We start from the raw sequence: 23,030 nt of genomic DNA, 5'->3' as shown, positions 1-23,030 counted from the left end.
AAAACATAGCTCTAAGCCGGGAGTCTGCTGTGCGTCATTCAGCTTAGCTTGTAAAGCTAATAAACATGTCTGTTTTTCAAAGCATCTCAATTTATCTCCGTAATTTCTCTTTCTTTTTTGTTTTACAAAGCTTATTTGGCCAAGGTTTGATGAACGGCTATGAATTTGTTATGTAGTGCTGAAAAATTCTAGTAGAAAAAGTAATATCTGTTAGTGCATCTAAGTCCTGCTTGAGGAATGACGAGATAGTAGCAAAATCGAGAGTATACTGCTTTGTTTATTGTTTTCTATATGTTTGCGCCAGAAAAACACGACAAAACCGCACATTAAGAACGGCTAGTAATTCGGAATGTTCGCAGGCGGCACGGTCGGCGGTGCAAAAGAACTGAGTGAGTAAGAAAAGCAAAAATTAATGTTTGTGATTCAGGTTTCCTGATGCCGCCAAACTGCAAACAAGCGAAGTAACTTGGCCAGGCGCGCATTAATAAAAATGCAGTATTCTGACATAGCTGGAGAATCTTGCTTTTCAATTGGTGTTTTGATTCTGTAAGAAGATGAGATAGAAGCTCTCTCCCAAGCTTAGATAAAGCATCGTTCCATCCAAAGCACGGCACCTTGGCGACGGATATACGAACAAAAGGCACTGAAGCGTACAAGGCGAGGCCCCGCGAAGAGCCCGTCGATCTCGTGGTCATCGCTAACCAGGCCCAGACAGAGGGCCAATCGCTACACGACTCGGTGCCCGGCTTCCGGCTGCAGGGGGTCCTCGCTCCGGTTTCCGTTCCCGGCCATTTCCTCGGGCAATGCAGAGACCTCACGCTTCTCCTTACCCTCGGAGGCATCAGGAGAAAGAGAGGATAGGGAAGCCCGGCAGCAAGCGGCGCGAATCTCGGAGACAGGCCGGACCCAAGCCTTATTTGTCACGCGTGGTCCTCATGCTCGGAGAACTCGTGTCGCGAAGATCGCCGTGTCTCCTGCGCTCCTGCTTCTCCTACAGACCCCACATACTCCTTCTCCTCCTCCTCTCCTGAGCGCAGCACGATGCTCTTCTGGCGGCTACGTCATTTTTCACGGCTGCGCGCTCCCGAGTATTTGCGTTGTGGACGACTCGCTCTCGGCCACTCATTAAAGGAGATGGTGCGGCTGTTGCCTCTTGACATGCGCTGCGCTTTTTTTCGCCTCTCTTTCCCCAACTCCTCCCTTTTTTCTCCTCTTCTTCCTACCAGCTTGATTGCTTGCTCACCCGTGTTTAAAGCAGTGCTTCTGCTGCGCGCGCGCTCATCTACGCGCTCGGGAGCGCACGCGTGTACTTGAACCGGCGGAGAAGGGAGCGGTCATTTGTTTCCCAGCGCTGTGACGGGTCTAGTTTTCCCAGGGAAGTTGGAGGAGAAGGGACACTTCTACCTTTTCTCATCTTTCGGAGCGATTTCTTGCTTGGTTCCGTCCATTAAAGAACAGAGCATGTCTGCACAGGAATGGATGTTATGTCCAGTGCTTACTTCCTTGCAGCGAATATCGTGTTTGCATATCAGGTCGTCTTGGACTTAATGGGAACGATGAACACAGTTTTCAAGCTTCCAGACTATGAAGAACAAATGCAAACAAGTCGGTGAAAACGCGTGTTGTGCTCCTTGCGTGCAGCTGCTCTGGTGCATGTCTCAGCTAAAGGCATTGTTCTCTCTACTGGCTCGGTCTAACCTGCAGTCCAGACATGGTGACTGAAAGCGTGTGGCGTGCTTACGAAAAGCAGGCAAAATAATTTGAAGCGATCAATTGCGTTCACGCGTGGTACTTTTCCTTTATTCATCAACATTTTCATATTCTGGTTCTAATCTTATTTCCTATTTTTTTTAATTTTTGCCGAGTAAATATTAGGTCTGCCTTTCCCTTCTACAAATGTAAAGGCGGATTTCTCTTTCTCCACCTGACACCTGCCAACAATAGCAAGTGGTAGGTGGAGAAAGAAAAATCTCCCAAACCCCACCTGCCACCTCCCACGATCTCCAGGTGGAAACTTCACACAGACGACGCTAAAGGTGCAAACGCCGGACAGCTTTCACCTTCATGGCATTGCTAATGCTATCGCGTTAGAAAAACAATGACAGGGTAGCTGTAAGATAGTTACAGAGAGAGTGATGGCAGATTAAAAGTGACAAGAGAGAGAGAGAGAGAAAGAGAGATTTTGTCTGCCTTGTGGTGAGCCTAGCATGCTACTGCTGATGAGGGGTGAGGGATGAGGGTGACAAATTGTGAAAAGTTAATAAGGCCTTTGTAGCTTGCGCAATCGACGAAATGTCTCACTAAGGACCCAGAACATGTTCAAGGCGCGAGGTAGTGTCTTCAGCTAAGCCTAAATTATTACGCAGTGTCCTGCGATGTACAGTAAACCGTTGACAGGAGGTTACTAAATATTCGAAATCTTCACATACATCACATGTAGAACACAGAGGGCTGCTCGCTGTGGCTATTTTATATAAAAAGTAGTTTGTGTATGACACATTCAAGCGGATTCGGCGTAGACAGTTACGATGGTACCTGTTCAAATTGTGAGGAATTCAAAGACGCAAGTGAGATCTATTCTGTGTAGAGGTCGGTATTGATGGTTCGGGTCACACCACATAGAGCGTTGCAATCGCCATGATTCAGTGGCTACAAGTCTTGCCGCATCTCTTCGTGATAATGGAATTGGAATATTCCTTGAGAAGTCTTCTGGTAGTACTTTTGCAGTGCCGTCGGCGCAGTCATTGCCCGCGATGCCGCAGTGAGCCGATAACCACTGTAGCACGATGCGGTGACTCAGATCATAGGACTCAATGCGCAGCTTATTTAAGTCAATGGCGAGCTCTTCCTGAATTCTTGGTGATTTAAGCAATTGTAGTGCAGCGCGACAATCATTGAAGATAACCCATGCTGCAGCGGGCTCTTGTAGAATATATATGTAATAACTTCTCTCAGACCTGTTAACTCAGTAGCACAGCTGAAGTGCGGTGACTGAGTGTTGTCGAGATTGTGGTGTGCATTTAAAGTGACAACATCGCTACAAGAAGGTATTGGTAATAATACGAATCGCGATTACTTGAGCCCCACAGCAGTGGCTCAGTGGTTATAAGGCGTTCGATCGCTCAACGGAAGGACGCGGGAAACTAGGTTTCCTTTTTTTTTTTTTTTTTTTATGAGTGATTTCTCGGTATAACATTCAGCCTGCTCGTACTCCTTCATTCCAATCGACAAAAAAAAAAAGACAACTACACTCCTATTACACGAACAAGGACTCAGCTAGCAGCGACCGCACAGCAACGGACAAGCACTCCATTCGTGGCGGTTCTGTGAAAACATAAAAAAATCTACGACACAGTTATGACAGTGTAGAGCGAAATGAAGTGAGATCTACATAACAGTTGAAATGTAGTGATTATGGAGGTAGTAAACGCCTCTTGCGGCGTACTTGCAGTGTATACAGTCGCAGGCTGACAGTAATATTATGATATACAACACTTGTATTTAAACCGCTTACCTGCTCGCACTCTCACTTCGGTGCTGAGGACGGTGCCGAACAGGTTGGCCGCCCTGCATCGATACGTGGCCCCGTGCACGTCCTGTCGGAACTGGGACGCAGCGAAGGGCGGGAACCTCAGTGTGCCGTTGGGCAGCACGAGCAGCGCTCCCTCGAGCGTCGTTAGTTCGACGCCCTCGCGCAGCCACGCCACGCGGGGCGGCGGCTGGCCCAGGGCGGAACACTGCAGAGAGCCTCCCGTCGAGTTGGAGAAGCGGAGCTCCGCGGGCAGCGGGTCCAGCAGCCGCGGTCCAAGGCCCTGGGGACTACTCCGGACTGTACGTGCTACGAGAGAAAGACGGAAAACGGCCAGGTGTGGTCACTGCAAAAGTCACTGAAGCGTAATGTACGGCTCTACCGGAAACAGCGCGTAATAACGCCGTCGGCCCTGAAAAACGTCTCACGTAAAGAAGAGACGAGTTAGTCGAAGGGAAGCTCTTCATTGTTCTCGTGCGTGGCGCGATTACGCTGGAGTTATACGTAGTTGCTTGCTACTAGAGAACGTGACAATAACAGGATTCTGCAATGCATTTCTCAAAAATAAACTTTATTGTCAAGACTGTGCTATGTTCTAGAGTAATGCTCAACAGCGCGTGCACTGCACCCCGCCATGTCGATCGCAGTGCCAAGTCGTGAAGTGCGCGGGGATCGCTTTCTTCGCGAGCCTCCATACTTATCGACACTGACGCCATGACAAAACCGTAGCCATGACCTAATATGACTTATCTAAGTGACAGAAATTTGTGCCCGTTTTTTATTACCAGTCGCATCGTCCCGGAAAGGGCCACGTTTGACCTTGAACAGCCGCGAAGAAGAAGAAGAAGAAGAAGAAGAAGAAGAAGAAGAAGAAGAAGAAGAAGAAGAAGAAGAAGAAGAAGAAGAAGAAGAAGAAGAAGAAGAAGAAGAAGAAGAAGAAGAAGAAGAAGAAGAAGAAGAAGAAGAAGAAGAAGAAGAAGAAGAAGAAGAAGAAGAAGAAGAAGAAGAAGAAGAAGAAAAAAAAAGAAAAAGAAGAAGAAAAAGAAGAAGGAAAAGAAAAAGAAAAAGAAAAAGAAAAAGAAAAGAAGAAGAAGAAGAAGAAGAAGAAGAAGAAGAAGAAGAAGGAGAAGGAGAAGAAGAAGAAGAAGAAGAAGAAGAAGAAGAAGAAGAAGAAGAAGAAGAACGCTTGGTCACCGGCAACTTATGCTTTCGCTCCACATTCGGTTCAGCAGCATTGAACCCTTCTCATTTTTATGTGGGCTTGTAGCGTACGCTCTCGCGTCATGCTCTTAAAGGATGAGCTTAAGTGTCCCCAATAATGTAGCACCTTACACTGATAGGGCGTGATAGGGGAATGATGTATCTGGCAAAAGAAACTTCTGCTGTTGCTATCGCAATTCAAATGGGGTTAACCAGAGTTAAACCACAACTAATTTTTTTTTTCTGCTCTCTCACCTGAAGATTGAAAAGAGCTTTCAATGTTTTTGGACAAGGACGGGCAGAAAGAAATGTATACATTATGCGCCACTGTTGTGGAGTGCTCCGCTAGATAGTGCGCTCTTGGTTACACTGCAGAAGGCAAAACTCATAACGGGAAATAAACATACTAGCATAACGTTATAACAATAAAAAACATTAAGTCACGCGTAGCGCCATCTTTCTGCGTCCTCCAGCCAAAATGGCGCAGAAAAAAAAAAAAGCATGTATACGTGCATACGATACACAGGAAGGGCAGCAATTTTCAAGTTAGTTATAAGACAGTCATGGTGCCAATTACACACCCGCAATAATTCCTTGAGGAAAATAAACATTGACAGTCTCGTAATAAAGTGTAATGTTGGCCCTAATTAGTGCCGCCTTGACGTACGTTCTGTTTTCCGCTGAGGTCATTCATTCCTGAAGCCTCTCTGATCAATCCGGCCGAGCGTTTAAACGTTTACATCGAAACGATAGTCTGCATAGCGGAACAGACGCTGGCTACGGATGTGATGTTGCAAGATGTGATCGCTGCGCGGCCGCTGGATGCGACCGGTATCCCGTCTTAGCTGCTATGTCTCCGCTATGCTTAATCTCTCTGATAGTTGAATTTTCATTTAAGTCCTGCTCTAAAAAAACCAGCTCAACAGTAAGCATTACTGTCGATTTTGAACATTTAGTCGTGTTTGTCGTTTTTTTCTCCGGGCAGGGCAGCCAACTTGACATGTGTGTGATGTGTGTGCTTAAATTTATCACGTTTTTCATCCTCTCTCTCTCTCTCTCTCTGTCTTTTCGTTTCGCCCTTTTCAAAAACTGCAGTCGAAGCCCTGGTTAATCGATCTTGTTCAGTGCCCTGCAGCTTAGAGTTGCGGCCACTTTTCGCGGTGAAGCTGAAGTAGGCATTGTATGCACGAAGTGGTCGGCAGTCGGTGCAAAAGCAAGGTAAATATAGATCTCACGGGTTACTGACAACGTGCCGGTGATGACGCTGTGCTCAACCGATGAAGCTTAGTATCGTACTTACGTCGGCGCTACTTTGACAGAAAAACTTCAGTAGAAAAAAAAAAAAGAAGAAGAAGAGAGAGAGAGAGAGAGAGAGGCCCACACACTTCAAAGCAGGAAAGTGAAACTTGATAGCACTGAAAGCACGTCAATCGCGATAGAGGGAAGAATAGAGAGCGAAATGTAAATAGAGGTTTTAAATAAGAAAGAAAATCGACGAAAGGAGTTGCCTGAACCTTATAAGGTCAGCAGCGACCGCAGAATGCCAGCGTGACCTCCCCTCCTTTGTCCTTACGAAATGTTCTCTTTTTTGTTTAGTTTTTGCTTTCAGCTCGAGTTTTCGAAGACAGGAGCGCGGCGACCACGCTTCGGAAGGAAAGGCTTACGTAGCGACCCGTGCGATCCATCCATCATTCTCGCGATACTTTGTTGAAATATGACCTTTTCTAGGCGCGCACGGAAGCGAAGTAACCTTAAAAAACAAAAGCAAAAACGTGGGCTTCTCACGACTGGAAAGTATTGAAACGTTAACGACAAGGTTGGTTTTAAAAGGCGGCGCCGCGGATCTGGGCAAGAGGACACAAGAGCTGTCTGGAGGTAATATAAACTTAGAAAAGCAACCCGATGGTTTCTGATGTACCGAAGCTGCTGCCAAGCGAGCCTTTCTCAAATATGGACGTGGAAGTGGGGATAGATGGCGACCGAGATGCGTAACAATGCTGTGGTTTTAATAAGCAATGACTTGATTCGTTTGCGAGATGACACTTCTGCAGATGAACCAGCCTCAGCCACATCTTTAAGAGTCAGTGGTGGTGTACTCGAGAATTACGGCACCGTGACCTGCGTTTAGAGCGTGATTTGAGCGAGAATCGGTGCGATATTTCTTCTAACACACTTTGGCATGTCATAAAAGGATCATTCCGAAAATGATCACATTTGAACCCCAAGTAATAATACCGGACTCCACCGTCACGAAGCAGCGCCCCACCCACTCTAAATACATCACGCCACATTGCAGTGGCTACACCTCCCCCCCCCCCCCCCCACACACACACACACTTAATGTGCTATCCTTAGCTTAGTCGTCATTGCTGCATAATTAATTTGATCTCAGCAACCAATAGAAGTGCTCAGCGAATGAATGGTTTCCTCAGCGCGACTTGTTCTAGCAAATAGAGCACTCCGCACGGGGTTTGATATACGAGCTCGCCGTTCTTGTAAACTAAAATTTTGGTAGAGAAACTTGGATCGCGTACGTAAGAAACTGCAAAAACACACTAATTTGGGACCGCCATTTCGCGACAAATGTTTCTAAGTGCGTTAAATGTTCTGTCTTGTAATCTGCACGCGTGTTTCTTGCAGGCTAAACTTGCGATATTCTAATCAGGTCGCTACAAACCGGTGATAGTTTGTACAGTCTGGTAGCAAGATGTTATCGAAGTAAATTCGGTGTTTCATCTGTGCTTACTTCATTGCGTCGAGACCTATTATCATCATTGAATGCATAAGGAGACGCAGCTACCGCGCTCCCCGTTTCCATTCAATGAAATATTATCACCGTAAAATCGGTAAGCATCCCACACATACATGAGTAAGTTATGCGCACCACAATGCTTTCACTAGATGCCCTTTGAAAGGCTTGAACCAATAGCCCGCCTGATGCGTACAGTGCCTGGGTTCGCACCGCGATAGCGAGCAATTTCTTTATTGAATTACTTATATTTTCCGGCCATCGTGCCATCATATTTATAAGCACCATCGAGTGTTGACAACAACGAAAACGTCAAGCAATTTTCGTGTAACTGCGCTACCAATGCCTTCGCATTAAAACTGGTGTCATGTTGAATGATAAATGATGGTTTAAATCTGCACAGACTGAAAGGCGACGACTGGAGGACTTTGCCTCTTCAGGGTTGGTGGGAATGGCTACAGTTCGTCGGCTCAAATAGGCCGCCAAATTGGAGCCACTTAGGCTAACGCGTCTTATGAACGAACAATCGAACTGATAGCCTGACATTTTATTGTATAGCCGTCTATGGGGCAGTCAGGAGATATGCATGCGTGGTCAATATTATTTCGCATCACCAGCGGGTGTCCTTAGAAACAACGTCGGATGGATAGGCGGGCATATGTTTCCAGTAATTTACCGACCGAAGAGGTGAATGAAAATGAGCAGGGTTGTAAAACAATCTAGACATCAAAAGTGGCTTTAACAGCGCATTAGAACGAGTCATTGGTTATAATTACCTGACCAGGCATGTACTGCAATACAACGCCACTGTAAAGGCGATAAATTTAGCAGTGACCGCGTGTCAAATGGTCTGACAAAGCGTTTTTTTTTTCTTTTTTTTTTTTTTTTTATAACGGAAGACATGCGTCGTTCGTCTTAAACGTTTCAACGAAACGTCGGCAATGCTGTCGAGACCGCGAACTTGCCAGCTGCGGTTTTTGGAACCGCTTTCTCTGCGTCCCTCTCGTGGTTTGCTTTTTCTATTCCTTAAACATTAAACTCCATCGCTGACTATGCTGCGTTATTTCTATGTCGGGAACTGCATATTAGAGGCTACACAGCTTCACGAGAAATTCTAAATCATCGTGTCTCTTTCTGCATGGCCGTCATATTGGTGATGTTCTTTCCACGCTAAGTTTTCTGTCTTTGTTGCCAAAGGCTGCGCCACAGAGCATTATACTTCCCTTATTGATTGAAGTATTCATTTATTATTTACCTCTTTTAGTATGCGCTCTCAACTGTGGCTTTAAAGAACCGAGTATTGGAGACGGAAAGACAAGTTCATGCTTGCAAAGGCCTGTAAAATTACACTCATATAGATGTAAATCTATGATGCAGCATTATTCTAAGATGTTTAAAGTAAAATGACAAATAAGGTCAGCAGTTTGCTATAGCTTCACGTACATCGGAGAGCCAAAGTAGTAGCCGATGAATCCGAGGGCAAGTCGCAAGTGCCTTCGCGAATCCTATACGGTTAAGCAAAAAAATGTTAAAGCCCGGCCGTCGGATGAGAAGAACTGAAGGAAAGAAGCAAGTTTCTGCGCTGATTTCTATGCAATGCATAAGAATGTAAAGAACAGATAACGCTGACCGATAAGGGTAACTTTACGCGTTTGCTTTGTTCTTGCTCTTGTTCCATATCGAACATAAGCGAGTTCCTTTGTTGCCGAGAGCACTACCAGGGTCCGGCAAGACCCAATTAGCCTTCTTGCACCAAGAGCTGCTTGAAGATTATTCCTAATTAAGGAAATAAAGCAATATATTTAAGTAAAAATTCCAACTATTTTAAGACACCATTATAGAAATAATGAAGGATATGGCCCCACGTTTTCTACGCGCCGCAGAATCTTTCCTTTAAAGTGAGTCTTTCGCACACATCGAGTAGTTAAGTCTGCCATATACAAAAAAAGCCAATGTAAAGAAAAGCTATTTGCAAAAAAAGATAGAGAGAGAGAGAGAGAGTATGAGTCTTACGAAGGGTGATCTGCGGATATGTTGATTATTAAAATAGAATTTTACGATATGCGAAGAAAGTGCATTGATAAACAACTTCCAATGAAATACGCGCTTGTCAAAAATTTGTCGGTATACGAACACAGCCAAGATTCAAAGCTCAACAAATTCGAGAAAGCAGTCTTGCCGCACAAGTAAGGGCACATCTCTGAAAGACTCAAACACTGCGAGCTTATTTCGAGTCGTAACCGCTTCGCCCGCATGCTCTGCACCTCCCATGCGCCTTATTCGGCTCAACCTACAGACTTGCGCGCTGTTACGAAGCTTTCGCAAACATCGCTAGCTGGAGGCATCGCCATAAAAACATGAAATGAAATACTACTTCGGCGCCTTGCGGCATTATGAATCGCAGAAGAAACACCGCGGGGGAACCTTTGCCGATGGCGAAATTACGCGCGCACACGTATACATTCCTGCATTCGAGAAAGAATAATATTAAGACAAGTAAAGAGTACGCGTTCGTGTCGCTGCGCTCCTAGCAGCAGCAGCAGAAGTAGCAGCAGAGAGACGGCTTGTCCCGTAAATACAACCGAAGCCAGTGCGGCTGCGACGCCAAGAGTACGGAAAGAGCGGCGGAGGGGTGGACCCCGACGACGGCAATATCGGGGATAATTTAGAAACGTCCCATGTTTGGAGAGCCCTGGCAACTGGCTTGTTTCGATGCTGGAACACGCGCCCTCCCCAGCTTCAGCACTGCTGTACACCCCCCGTCTCTTCCCCCCCCCCTTTTTTTTTTCTGCTTTGCCGTCTTCTCCCCCCCCCCTCCGCCCCTTTCATTGCGTGTTTCTCTGGCCAGCCATAAAGAAAACAGGGCACTATCGAGTTGTTCCATGTCCGATGCAGGCGCGCGCTCATAAGTTGGACGCCGCCGTTGGGTCCCCGAGCGGAGCTGCTTATCCCAATGAAATTAATGGTCCTCCTCCGACGCCTTTTTCTGGAAGAACCGCGCTTCTTCTTATTGTTATTCGTGTTCTTCTTGCAGCCGCTCGACTTCGAACAAGAATCCCAGCTGAGGCCCACGACAAAGAACGAACATCCGATGAAGCGAAGGGAGAATGATCAGTGCAAGCAGCGGGAGCGACGATGCGTCTGTATAAAGAGGCAAACAGACGTAACCTCCATTTGAGCCCATTCATTGCGGCTTATATACGTAGTTCTTGCAAGGCAGTCGAAAAAAGAAAGGAAGAAACTGGAAAATCAAAGCCGTCTTCCTATAATTAAAGAGAAACTCCGATATGTGGCTTGCCGACGGGCGTGGGGAAGGAGAAGTGTGATTGTGTGTGTATGTGCCTTCCCGTTCTGGCAATGTTTGTGAGGGGTGGCCGTAAAAAAAAAAAAAAAAAGAGGGAGAAAGAAAGCTGATGGAAGAACGGTCTGCGCCGGCGCAAAGGCTTTCAAGGTGCAGCGCATTCAGCAGCAGCAGTAGCAACAGCTTGTGGACTCGAGTTAAAATTTATCGGAAAAGAAAAAGAACCAAGTTTGCAGAAACCTTGCCCATAGAGCCACTGCAGCGGAAATTAGGGGAATGCAGCCTCCGTAGTTTATCGGTCGACGCTATCTAATTCACTGTGTGATTGCCTGCCTGCTTCGGTTGTTTTAGCTTTTTTTCCAATTGCGAGCCCCCAGGCTGTCTGCCCATTTCCCACGGCAGGCCTGGCTGAAATTGGGATGGTCTCTTTAATGAATTCCGTGCGCTAGGAACTGAGATAAGCGGGAATTAGATAGATCTCATTGTACTTGCTGGATGCTTCAGGATATTTTTTTTTTGTTTTTGTGGGTGCTCGCAGGCGTCGTTATTACCAGGAGATGGTTCGCTAGGCCCCTGGTGCTTTTCTTGCGGGAACATTAACCCCAACAGAGAGAAATTCAACAGTGGCGCTAAATTTTTCAGTATTTCTACGTGGTTAATTATATTCTCTGCTTTATATGCTTGGTGTTTCCAGTGAGCACATGCACGACTATGTGCCTTCAAGATTCCTACATGTTCAAAGGCTGAGTATTGTATGGCTGCGCAAAAGCTGAGGCTGTTTCCTTCAGTTAAATTTTGACGAAATAAGAAGATAACAATATCCAAGCAGTAAAGCACCCGTTATTTGTTCTTACATCATAATAAACGTGTTACACGAATAAAAGGCAAAGCAGAGATTACGGGATTCTCGAACATTTCTAATACCATGCTATGGAGCCGGTAAATTAATAGCAGCAACTTTGTTCATTAACACGTGAACGAAACGCAAACGACATGGGCGATAACGTTGCGGTGCATAACCTCACAATTATTTGCATGAAATTTTTGAGTCATCATAAACGTTATTTCTAGCTTGAAATCAGAGGACGTAGAGGTTAAAGGTATTGGTTTGCTAAACATGAACATTTTGTTAGTAATATACGCAGCGAAATGCTCCGGTTAAGAACACGCCTCTCGAGTATTTTCAAGGACTAGATCGCAGAAAAATACGTTGCGGGGAAAATTGATGCACAGGCGGTAGGCGACGAAACGCATGTTCCTTCGCCCCTCCTTTCTTGTCGTGCTTCGCCACCTAAGAGCGAAGGATTCAATAAACTGCTTCAGTGAAGCGAGGACATTCTTGACTGTATCCCATTAAAAACAGAGATATGGAAACCGATGCGAAGAAAATGGGCGCGAACGTTGAAAAAGTCAAGATCGCCAACTAAACTCAGGCAGTTCTTCCACCACGCTCACTTATTCAACATCAACATCACCAGTCGGACTATATCCACTGCAAGGCGAAGGCCTTTCTGATATTCCTCCAATTAAGCCTGGTACTCCCCTGACGGGGCTGGGACAGGTGGGTCGCCGCCGCTTGCGGCGTGGGCTGGCCTGTTACGGAATTTTTATCTGTTGCAGGCCGTCATTGCACCCGCCACCGTTTCGGTGGTGGACGACGGCTGTTGTTGCGGCGCGCGTCTTTCTCTCCCTGTTCCTTTTCTTCCTTCTCTATTTCCTCTTCTGTCTGCACGAGGCAGCGGAGGTAGCTCAGCTACAGAGCCAGTAGCAGGCCCGTGCATTTTCTTTTCCTTCTTCCTACAGCCACAACAACAAAAAACTGGTCATATGTAGCTGCATCCACTTGACACCTGCGAACTTCTAAACCTCGTCTGCCCATCGAACTGGGTCCTCATCCGCTTACTTATTCGCTTATTTCTAGAGGTTATAATATTTTCTAGGAAATCTTGTCTGCATCATCTATTTGCAGATGCTAGACGTACGGGAAGATATTTAACCCTTCATTGAAAGTCTGATGACTTGATGGTCACTTTTTTCTGTTTTGCGTTCTTAAAATATTGACAGTCGTGACCAAGCTCCCATGGCTTAACAAGAAAAGTTGCATTTCGGGCTAAAGTCATGCCATCAATTAAACCTTGGTTAAGTCAAGTTCTGAATAGGTAATCTAGTCTTATACAAAGCAGCTAAAGCTTACTTCGGCACTTTGCAGTGTGGACAGAGCATTCATATTTATTGAACTTTTATTGACAGCTATGACATCGAATATAAAAGCGGCAGCAATTAAAAAGCTCACTTCTATGTCCCGCCAGCTTATTCAGCCATTCCTGCGACTCATTACGAAGATCCCCTCTTTATGGACCTTCAGTGACACTAAAAGGTAAAACACTCACAGCATACATAGGACCCACTAAGTGCTGCGCTTAAGCACCTTCCACACCATTCGTGCCGACGTCATCAATTCTTGATGCCGCTAATCCCAACTCAAACAAACTAATGCGGGAAAGGGGCGCGTAATAACGACCAAGACAAGACCCTTTTGTTGCAAATGAATTGCTGCGTGGCAGTAACATGAGTACTGACGTCATTCTATTTGAGAGTTCGTGCTTAGCGTGAATTCCGCGCGAACGTCGGCCACGCAAAGAGGGTTGAACGCTGTTCGCATTGTTCCCAAACTGGTGCAGCCCAGCGGAAGAAGAAGAACGGCGCTGATTTTAGCCGCGTGCGCCACTCTCCCCTTAACACGGCGTGCTCGCGACCGTTGCATTTAATTACGTGGCCGACGAAGATTTCTAAATATATTACCGAGTGACACGCACGCCTCGGGGCGGCAGTTCCGAGGCGCGAGCCAGGACCCCGAGTTGGTGGTCGACTATGGCAGCGATGGCGTGATTCTTTTCTCCTCGCGTGCGCTGAACATAACGTCGAACGTCCGAGGAGTCATAAGCGCATTTTGCTCTTGGGAACGGAGGTCCCGTTGTTTGCACAAACGCGCAAATTACGGAGGGCCGACGTCCCGGTTTGAAAGAAATCTGTGCCGCCCGCAAGCGTGCTTGGAGAATGTTGTACCGAATGCAGTTGTTTTTTAAACGGGCATCAAACCGAAGCATAGAAATGCGGACAATAAGGACTAAATGTGCGGGATGAATTGGCGTGACAAGCGGAACGCCCAGTGCAGACTCGGCTGCCACTCCCACAATTGCTTTTTCATCTCAAGCTCTGCACTGCTCCGCAAAGTAAAAATAAGACGCGAAAAAAAAAAATTACGTTACACGTACTCGCTTCTAATAGAACCTTCTTTGTCGTTATGTTTTTTTAAAAAAAAGCATATATATTCTAGTCCTTGCAATACACCCCCTTACCCTCTCCGCAGCTTCCCATAAAAAAAAAAAATCTTTGTGGAATTCTGACGGTTGTCTAAAAGAGAGTGTCTGCATTAGTAGTTGTTTGTACACAGCTATTTTGGCAAAGCGAAGATCATGCGTAAGCGGAAATATTATTTTATTGTTAACTATCATGAGTGGAAGGTGCGAGGCAGAACTTATTTGAACTTTGCTGTGGTCTCAGTACACAGTTAGTCACAATGATAATGGTGATGGACGATAATGAGTATGACGATCAGATAGAAATGTGTTGTGTTGCCGCATAGGTGACTAAGGCCATCATGCTCAAAAGCAACGTTTAAAATCTCCACTTGGTTGAAATGACTTTAAAAAGTTATTATATTATTAGTTATTATTTAAAAAGTTAATAATAGTTATTCTTTAACTTATTTAAGAGCTTTGCTTCTTTTAGGAAGAAAAACAAAAAAAATGCACAAAATGTTACTGATTGGCATTTCTCTTAAAAGTATAAGCTTGACTGTAATGGGATATGTTCATTACAAACTTCTGGCAAGTGCTTCTTAGTTCTTCAAGCTCTGTACATATGATTATGATGTGGTTTGTTGTGCCAACCACTTAGAAAAAAGGAAACTACTGCATACTAAAGTCGTTAACTAGAATCTCATGCGTCTTTAGCGGTGCCTGTCTTTTAATGTGACATAATTAAAGTCTCCATTCGACATAAACCTCAGCGTTGTTCGCATTGTCAGCGTCACCATTGCGCTCGAAATATTACGGGCATGGCCATGACAGGTGGTACTTGGCAGGTGACATGGCCAGGGTCTGATTGGTAGCGGATCGTGTGACATAACACTACATGCGATGGCAGCAGCTGCCAACTCGTGTTTCTCGTCTCAAATGTGAGCATGAGATGGGAATAAAACCACCAGGACCTTTTAGTCCCAAGTAAGGGGCACTACACCTAGGCCACGTAGAGAGATTGGTACGCCTTGGTCCACAATAAGGGACACTACTCCTAGGCCATGTAGGGAGATCGGTATGCCTTGGTCCCTAGTAAGGGACACTACTCCTAGGCCACGTACGGAGACTGGTACGCCTTGGTTGAAGCAGGGCTTTATATATGCGTCGGGTGGTCATTCACATAATGTGATAGCTGCCGAATACGTGCTAATGAGGTGTGTGACAGAGAGACAAATTAAGGGGCCTGCGATCGCGTCAGTAAGTACGCAAAGGAGGATTCGCAAGTAGCAGCGGAGAGGAGCCTTTTAACACTCTCACGCCATAACATTCAAGGCAGGCGCTGGTTTTAAAGCCCACCCCAGAACTGTCGCACACCTGCTCCGACCGGAGGATACTCCCGTGCTATTTCCAGCACCCTCGAATTTGTATAGCGAGAGGGCGCTCCTCTTCTTCCCTGTGTTCGCGGCCCGGGCGATTTTATTCATGTCAGGACCAGGCCAGTGGCTGAGCGCGGAACGGTCTCCCGCCTGAATGGCGAGCAGCAACTGCGCCGCTGCGGCGAGCGCGCGCGAAGTCGTGCCCGAGAGAGCGCGCGCCAAGTATCCACAATCGTTAGCGAGAAGTGGGCGATTAGCGACGGTCGCGGCGGTGGCAGCCCTCTTCCCTGGTGCACGTTATGGCCGCCGCCCCGTGGTCCTCACTGCATATGCATGCAGCCGGCCGTGGTTTGTTGGAAAGGCCGTCGACGCCTGTGTAAGATGGTAGGGGGAGCGACATCGCTTCCCCAGTGTGCGCCGCTGGTGCAGAACCCTTCGTTCCCTGAAGGAAGGGATCTCGTGGCGAGGAGTGCTCGTTGGATACTTGCCATTACAGAGAAAAGCGCGCAAAGAACAGCCACTCCGGAGGGCACTGAAGCCTGCCGCATTTCACTGGAAGGCGAGCGGGAACATGGTGAAGCGAGAGCAACAAAAGAAAGGCGTGAACGGGTGGTCGTTACATCGCGGGCAGACATGTTTGGACCGATTAATGGTGCTGATGGCATAGCGGGTGTTTACGTGCCACAACAATTCAAGCAAGCAGGATCGGTTGGTTGAAGCTAAGAATGTGTAAAGTTCGCAGTAGTTTCATAACGCAGGTCAAGGACAATGTGCGCTGTGTTTCTTCACTTCGCCCATGCGCCCTGTTGAGTCGGTAGCCATTAATTAACTCGGTAGTTTGCCTCTACACTGTGGTATTGAAGGCATGGGCTTATGATAACAAGCTATAGCGTGTTTATATTGCTCGGTGTTTTCTGTTCATTTCATTAAAGTAAAGGATATTACTTTTCAAGAAATATCCTTGACTTACGTAAAAAAAATGCGTCTTTTATGACTGTCAGTCAAAGGTAGAACTCACGACACTTTTCGGAACATAGTATATAGAATATACCTTTAGGAAAACATATACTGTTGCTGCCAGATGGTAGACGACTACTCCAATGGTACCTGTGTAACCCTACGAAGGTCGACCTGCTTTCTTTGTCATCGTTAAAATCTCTTGGACACTTTGTAGTGTTATATAGCGTATTAGAAACCGTATGAAACCGGATGGAACTATGAGATACCGAGAAGCTGTATGCCTAGCGTTGGCATGTCTCCAGAAAAAGGGAGTCATTTTCATAAGTAAAAACGAAGATATTATTTCATTCTAGTTAGTTCAGTAAGTCACCTTAAAAGCTACGTTAAAAATTGCCAAGGCAGTAAAAAAATATGTCGGTCATTGGTAGTATTTTTTAACCTATAAAATCAAACACGTCATTGAATACCAGTGTTTAAAAAGTGAAGACCAGACCTCGTAAATTGGTTATTACATTTACAAGTTTGCTCTTTGTTTTCGTTAGTGCTGTTACGTTAATTACATGCATTTTCCTTTGGCACAGTGACCTACTTTGACGTGGATCACAATGAATACGGAAGGGATGCGTATCGGAGCAACGTCAATATGCCAAAGTACTTCTTTCGCGACAGCTGTCTATGTTGAGAGACAAATAAAAGGTAGCATAACTGTACCATGCATCCTGTCAGCTTAGCTTGACGGACAGGCACTTAGATGAATTAACTGCCACGTCAGACACGCGAAGTTCTCTGACAGCGAGCCTGTTCTGCTTTCGCGAAACACATTACGGTGATTCGTTCGTGAGGCCTGCCGCATAGAAGTGGTTTCCTTTGTATGTACGCGTGGTTTCGAGATGCTTGGTCGACATTTGAATGGATCAAGTTAGGAACGTAGCCCGAACATCCTAAGTCTACGAATATCCATTGGAGAACTGCTGTATTCGAAACGAAAAGGAGCATTGAGAGTGTTGAGAACATTTTCCTGTTCACGAGGAAAAGGAACAAAAGCTTGGCTCAGAAGGCAGCAGCTTGAAGATGAAGGAACATAAACGCCTTTTCTTTTGGCGCATGCTATAAAAGTGCTAAAATCAATGCGTCTTCATCATCCTGCTAGTTTAAAAAGAATATGAATCAGCTGCATTCACTTGTCTATCGCTCACGTCTCTTTTCTTGGCCGACAGTGAAGGCTGTGAAAATAACCACGGTGATGCCGACGGTCACCCACTTCATGCAGCCAGGGAAGAGAGACGCAGCCTTTACGAGATTTCGGTTTCTTATTAAACCCGAACGCGCGCTAAGCGTGGCATTGGTGCTACAAGCTCAGTGTGCCATATCACTAATCAAGTTTAATGTAAACAGTATATAAAATTGAATAATAAAATTTAAGCTTTATAATCCTGTTTTCTAAAAAAGAACTTGATAAATTTTAAAAAAGGGCGAACTACTAACCGCCAACTAGTGGTTCCGTTTTTTTTTTTTAGAATAATCCTGTTTTCTAAAAAAGAACTTGATAAATTTTGAAAAAGCGTGAAGTGCCAAAAGCTAACGAGCGGTTCCTTTTTCTTTTAGAATTTTAGAACATTATTAGCCGTGTTTCTTAACATTTTTTGAAACTAAAGTGAGGCTCGGAAGCTAAGAACTTTCTGAATGATAAGCGTTTTATTTTACTCTTCCTTTTTCTTTTAACCAAAGCTCGGATTTCGCTAAGTAGATGAAGCTTTACTCATCTTTCAATCCCTTCCCAATTCACAAACACTTTTGTTGTGTTGTATGCTCTTCTATTCTTAGGACATTCAGAAATATTTGTGTGTGTGTGTGTGTGTGTGTGTGTGTGTGTGTGTGTGTGTGTGTGTGTGTGTGTGTGTGTGTGTGTGTGTGTGTGTGTGTGTGTGTGTGTGTGTGTGTGTGTGTGTGTGTGTGTGTGTGTGTGTGTGTGTGTGTGTGTGTGTGTGTGTGTGTGTGTGTGTGTGTGTGTGTGTGTGTGTGTGTGTGTGTGTGTGTGTGTGTGTGTGTGTGTGTGTGTGTGTGTGTGTGTGTGTGTGTGTGTGTGTGTGTGTGTGTGTGTGTGTGTGTGTGTGTGTGTGTGTGTGTGTGTGTGTGTGTGTGTGTGTGTGTGTGTGTGTGTGTGTGTGTGTGTGTGTGTGTGTGTGTGTGTGTGTGTGTGTGTGTGTGTGTGTGTGTGTGTGTGTGTGTGTGTGTGTGTGTGTGTGTGTGTGTGTGTGTGTGTGTGTGTGTGTGTGTGTGTGTGTGTGTGTGTGTGTGTGTGTGTGTGTGTGTGTGTGTGTGTGTGTGTGTGTGTGTGTGTGTGTGTGTGTGTGTGTGTGTGTGTGTGTGTGTGTGTGTGTGTGTGTGTGTGTGTGTGTGTGTGTGTGTGTGTGTGTGTGTGTGTGTGTGTGTGTGTGTGTGTGTGTGTGTGTGTGTGTGTGTGTGTGTGTGTGTGTGTGTGTGTGTGTGTGTGTGTGTGTGTGTGTGTGTGTGTGTGTGTGTGTGTGTGTGTGTGTGTGTGTGTGTGTGTGTGTGTGTGTGTGTGTGTGTGTGTGTGTGTGTGTGTGTGTGTGTGTGTGTGTGTGTGTGTGTGTGTGTGTGTGTGTGTGTGTGTGTGTGTGTGTGTGTGTGTGTGTGTGTGTGTGTGTGTGTGTGTGTGTGTGTGTGTGTGTGTGTGTGTGTGTGTGTGTGTGTGTGTGTGTGTGTGTGTGTGTGTGTGTGTGTGTGTGTGTGTGTGTGTGTGTGTGTGTGTGTGTGTGTGTGTGTGTGTGTGTGTGTGTGTGTGTGTGTGTGTGTGTGTGTGTGTGTGTGTGTGTGTGTGTGTGTGTGTGTGTGTGTGTGTGTGTGTGTGTGTGTGTGTGTGTGTGTGTGTGTGTGTGTGTGTGTGTGTGTGTGTGTGTGTGTGTGTGTGTGTGTGTGTGTGTGTGTGTGTGTGTGTGTGTGTGTGTGTGTGTGTGTGTGTGTGTGTGTGTGTGTGTGTGTGTGTGTGTGTGTGTGTGTGTGTGTGTGTGTGTGTGTGTGTGTGTGTGTGTGTGTGTGTGTGTGTGTGTGTGTGTGTGTGTGTGTGTGTGTGTGTGTGTGTGTGTGTGTGTGTGTGTGTGTGTGTGTGTGTGTGTGTGTGTGTGTGTGTGTGTGTGTGTGTGTGTGTGTGTGTGTGTGTGTGTGTGTGTGTGTGTGTGTGTGTGTGTGTGTGTGTGTGTGTGTGTGTGTGTGTGTGTGTGTGTGTGTGTGTGTGTGTGTGTGTGTGTGTGTGTGTGTGTGTGTGTGTGTGTGTGTGTGTGTGTGTGTGTGTGTGTGTGTGTGTGTGTGTGTGTGTGTGTGTGTGTGTGTGTGTGTGTGTGTGTGTGTGTGTGTGTGTGTGTGTGTGTGTGTGTGTGTGTGTGTGTGTGTGTGTGTGTGTGTGTGTGTGTGTGTGTGTGTGTGTGAGCACAAAATGTATTCTCCTCTTTGTCATAACTACGAAACGGTGAATCCGTTTCTCTCTTGTGACTTTGACAAGAACAGAACGTCCTTAGCAGTTCCTCTCGATGCTCTCACAGGAACGAGAATGATCGAGAAATATCTCATTTATGAGATGTTTGTCCGAGCCACGACCTTACTCCGCGTTTACTTACGGTACTGATTACTGACTTATTTAGTGCGCGAAACAGTGGCCGCTAGAAGCTTTGGTGTGGTTTGGTTTGTGGGGTTTAACGTCCCAAAGCGACTCAGGCTATGAGAGACGCCGTAGTGGAGGACTCCGGAAATTTTGACCGCCTGGGGTTCTTTAACCTGCACTGACATCGCACAGCACATGGACGCCTTGCTTTTCGCCTCCATCGAAAAGCGGGCGCCGAGGCCGCAGGTATATGGGATGAGCGGCTAAGCTCTCCGATGAGTGAGATGTATAGGGCAGAAGCCGATACGCGGTAAGAAGTTAGGTTAGCAGTGACAGCAGTCGGCTTGGCTTGGTGGTTTGGTTTATGAGGTTGAACATTCCGAAGCGACTACATGGCTATGAGGGAAACCATAGTACAGGGCTCCGGTAATTTCGACCCCCTTGGCTTTTTTTTAACGTGCACTGACATCGCACAGCACACGGGCACCTTGCTTTTCGCCTCCATCGAAAAGCGGCTGGTATTCAATTCCGCATGCTTGGAGCGCCCCAACCACTGCGCCACCACGGCGGGGTGACAGTAATCGGGTTTATCTAAAGAAATGTTTGGGGTAGGGACATGCTCTGTGCAATGGGTGTCCAGGGTATCTGCATTTTGTGTAGGGCGAAATGTCGTTGGAAGTGCACCTCCAGAGATGTGGGACCTGTCTTGTCGAGCACATGAGAGGGATGTAATGCGTAACTGTTGTCCCTTTATTAGAACTGCGCGTGAGTATGAAATACACATACCTTCGGAGCAATTGGAGCATTGCCATGTAAGTGCGTTGCTGGTGATCATTTTGTCGAAAGCGAAGGTGTGACTAATTTTTATAGTCGTATATTTATTCATTATCAAATGTTCATTCCAAGAATGTACAAATAAGTCGCGCTCGTAATAGGTTGCGGGTTAACCGTTTAGCGATGATGGGTTGTCACGCAAGCTGGACGATGAACGTAAATATTCGGAACGTCAATGTTCCGAGTTTAGCGCATAGCCATAATGACGGGCTATTTATTCATGAGGTAAAAGCATGCATTTTCTTTGAATCTGGCTAGTATGAAACAGGGCTTGATCCTGCAATCTAATGTCATACGGTATCTGAAAAGTCCTGCTTTGGCCTCATAGCTTAAGAAGATCTCATAGCGCTCTTTTCCTGGTAGAGAACGCTGCGAGCAACGCCCAGTAGTACATATTGACACGTGCATTAGAGCTAGAAGAAGAAGGAACGAAATGGAACGAAATAGAAGACGTTGAAGTGCCCGCCTGTTCCTGTTGCCCGCGTTCCTGATTCAGCTCTCTCGGTGCCCTCATTTAGCGGGGTCAGCAATTCTTTAGTGTAACAACCGTTACACATCTGGTGGAGGTGCTGGGTAACGATCCCCGTACCTTTCTCGTCCGGAAAGGAACTATTCGACGACAGAAAAAAAAGTGTTTTGCCGTCATCTGGGCTCTGGGTAAGTTCTGACCATACATCTACGGGCGACCGTTTCGTGTTGTCAGTGGTCATCACTCGGTATGCTGGCTAGCCAGCATTAAAGATCCTTCTGGGCGGTTGGCCAGGTGGAGCCTCCAGTTACAGGAGTAAGACATGGCAGTCGTCTATAAGTCGGGCCGGCAGCACCAAGACGCAGACTGTTTATCATGGGCACCCGTGGAACCGGCTACGCAAGACATCACCGAAGATTGCCTTATCCTTTGTGCCGTCAACATCTCTCGTATGGCGCAACTTCAAAGGACCGACTCAAAGTTGGCGCCACTCATTGAGTACCTGGAAGGTATTAATGCTAGTGTACCCGGTTTGTTTCGTCGTGGGCTGCGGTCCTTCACTCTACAGCGTGGAGTGCTCTACAAGCGCAACTTTGACAGCACCAGGCAGACGTTTCTGCTTGTGGTGCCATCCCAGTTACGTTCCGCAATCTTGAGCGCTTGTCATGATGAACCATCCGCCGGCCACTTGGGGATCAGTCGCACACTGGCAAAGAATCGGCTGAAGTACTAGTTGCCCAATTTACTACCATCAGTGCGTAAGTACGTAGCAACATGCCATGATTGCCAATGGCGCAAATCTCCTCCCCTGAGACCAGCTGGCTTTCTGCAGCCTATAGCACCCCCAAAGACCCCCTTTCAGCAATTTGGCATAAACCTCCTCAGCCCTTTTCCGAAGTCGTCCACTGGGAAACGGTGGATTGTGGTCGCGACGGATTACCTGACGCGGTACGTTGAAACTGCGTCACTTGCAAGAGGTACTGCTGCTGAAGTCGCCGAATTCTTTGTCCCCGACATAGTCCTGCGTCATAGGGCTCCTGCAGCTATCGTTACAGACCGTGGAGCTGCATTTGCGGCTCGCTTCACTAAGGCTGCACTGAAGCTCACACACACCAACCATAGACGTACAACAGCCTACCACCCACAGACATGGCTTGGTGGAATGCCTCAATAGGACCTTGACCGACATGTATGTTGATGTTGAGCACAAAACATCGGTGCAAATTCTTCCATACGCAACATTCACGTATAATACCGCGCAACAAGAAACGACGCGGTTCACTCGGTCTTCAGTCGCCACGTAACCACCCCCCTGGATGCTATGCTACCCGTGGACCTCCCTGGCAGTGAGACTGAACTTGACTTCGATGTCGCCGCTTATGTTCAGCGCGCGGAAGAAGCGCGGCAACTGGCCAGACAGCGTATTCACTGCCAGCAGCAGATCGATGCTGACCGCTACAACCTTGGACGTCGCTATGTTACCTACAACCCGGGCGACTATGTGTGGATCTGGACCCCCGTTCGTCGCCGCGGGCTGTCCGAAAAGTTACTGCGCCGCTACTTCGGCCCTTACCTTGTTGTCCGCCGCCTCAGCGACGTAACGTATGAAGTTGTACCAGCCTCGCCGGCTCATTCATCGCACAACGGCAAGCGCAGTGACGTTGTGCATGTGGTGCGAATGAAGCCCTACT

General features: G+C 46.6%; 1 protein-coding gene across 1 annotated transcript in view; it reads right to left on the bottom strand.

Moving 5' to 3' along the window:
• LOC146186572 (cell adhesion molecule Dscam1-like) overlaps window positions 1-23,030 on the bottom strand; it is a 283,106-nt gene that overhangs the window by 135,545 nt on the left and 124,531 nt on the right. Inside the window, exon 2 of the mRNA XM_084608063.1 lies at window positions 3,515-3,838. Coding sequence (XP_084464189.1) covers window positions 3,515-3,838 — 324 coding nt within the window. The remainder of the gene's footprint in view (window positions 1-3,514; window positions 3,839-23,030) is intronic.

This window comes from Amblyomma maculatum, chromosome 6 (genome assembly GCF_055883805.1).
Source record: "Amblyomma maculatum isolate TAMU_Amacu chromosome 6, ASM5588380v1, whole genome shotgun sequence".
NCBI lineage: Eukaryota > Metazoa > Arthropoda > Arachnida > Ixodida > Ixodidae > Amblyomma > Amblyomma maculatum.
Note: the sequence above shows the minus strand (reverse complement) of the source record. Positions and strands in the feature narration are given on the sequence as shown.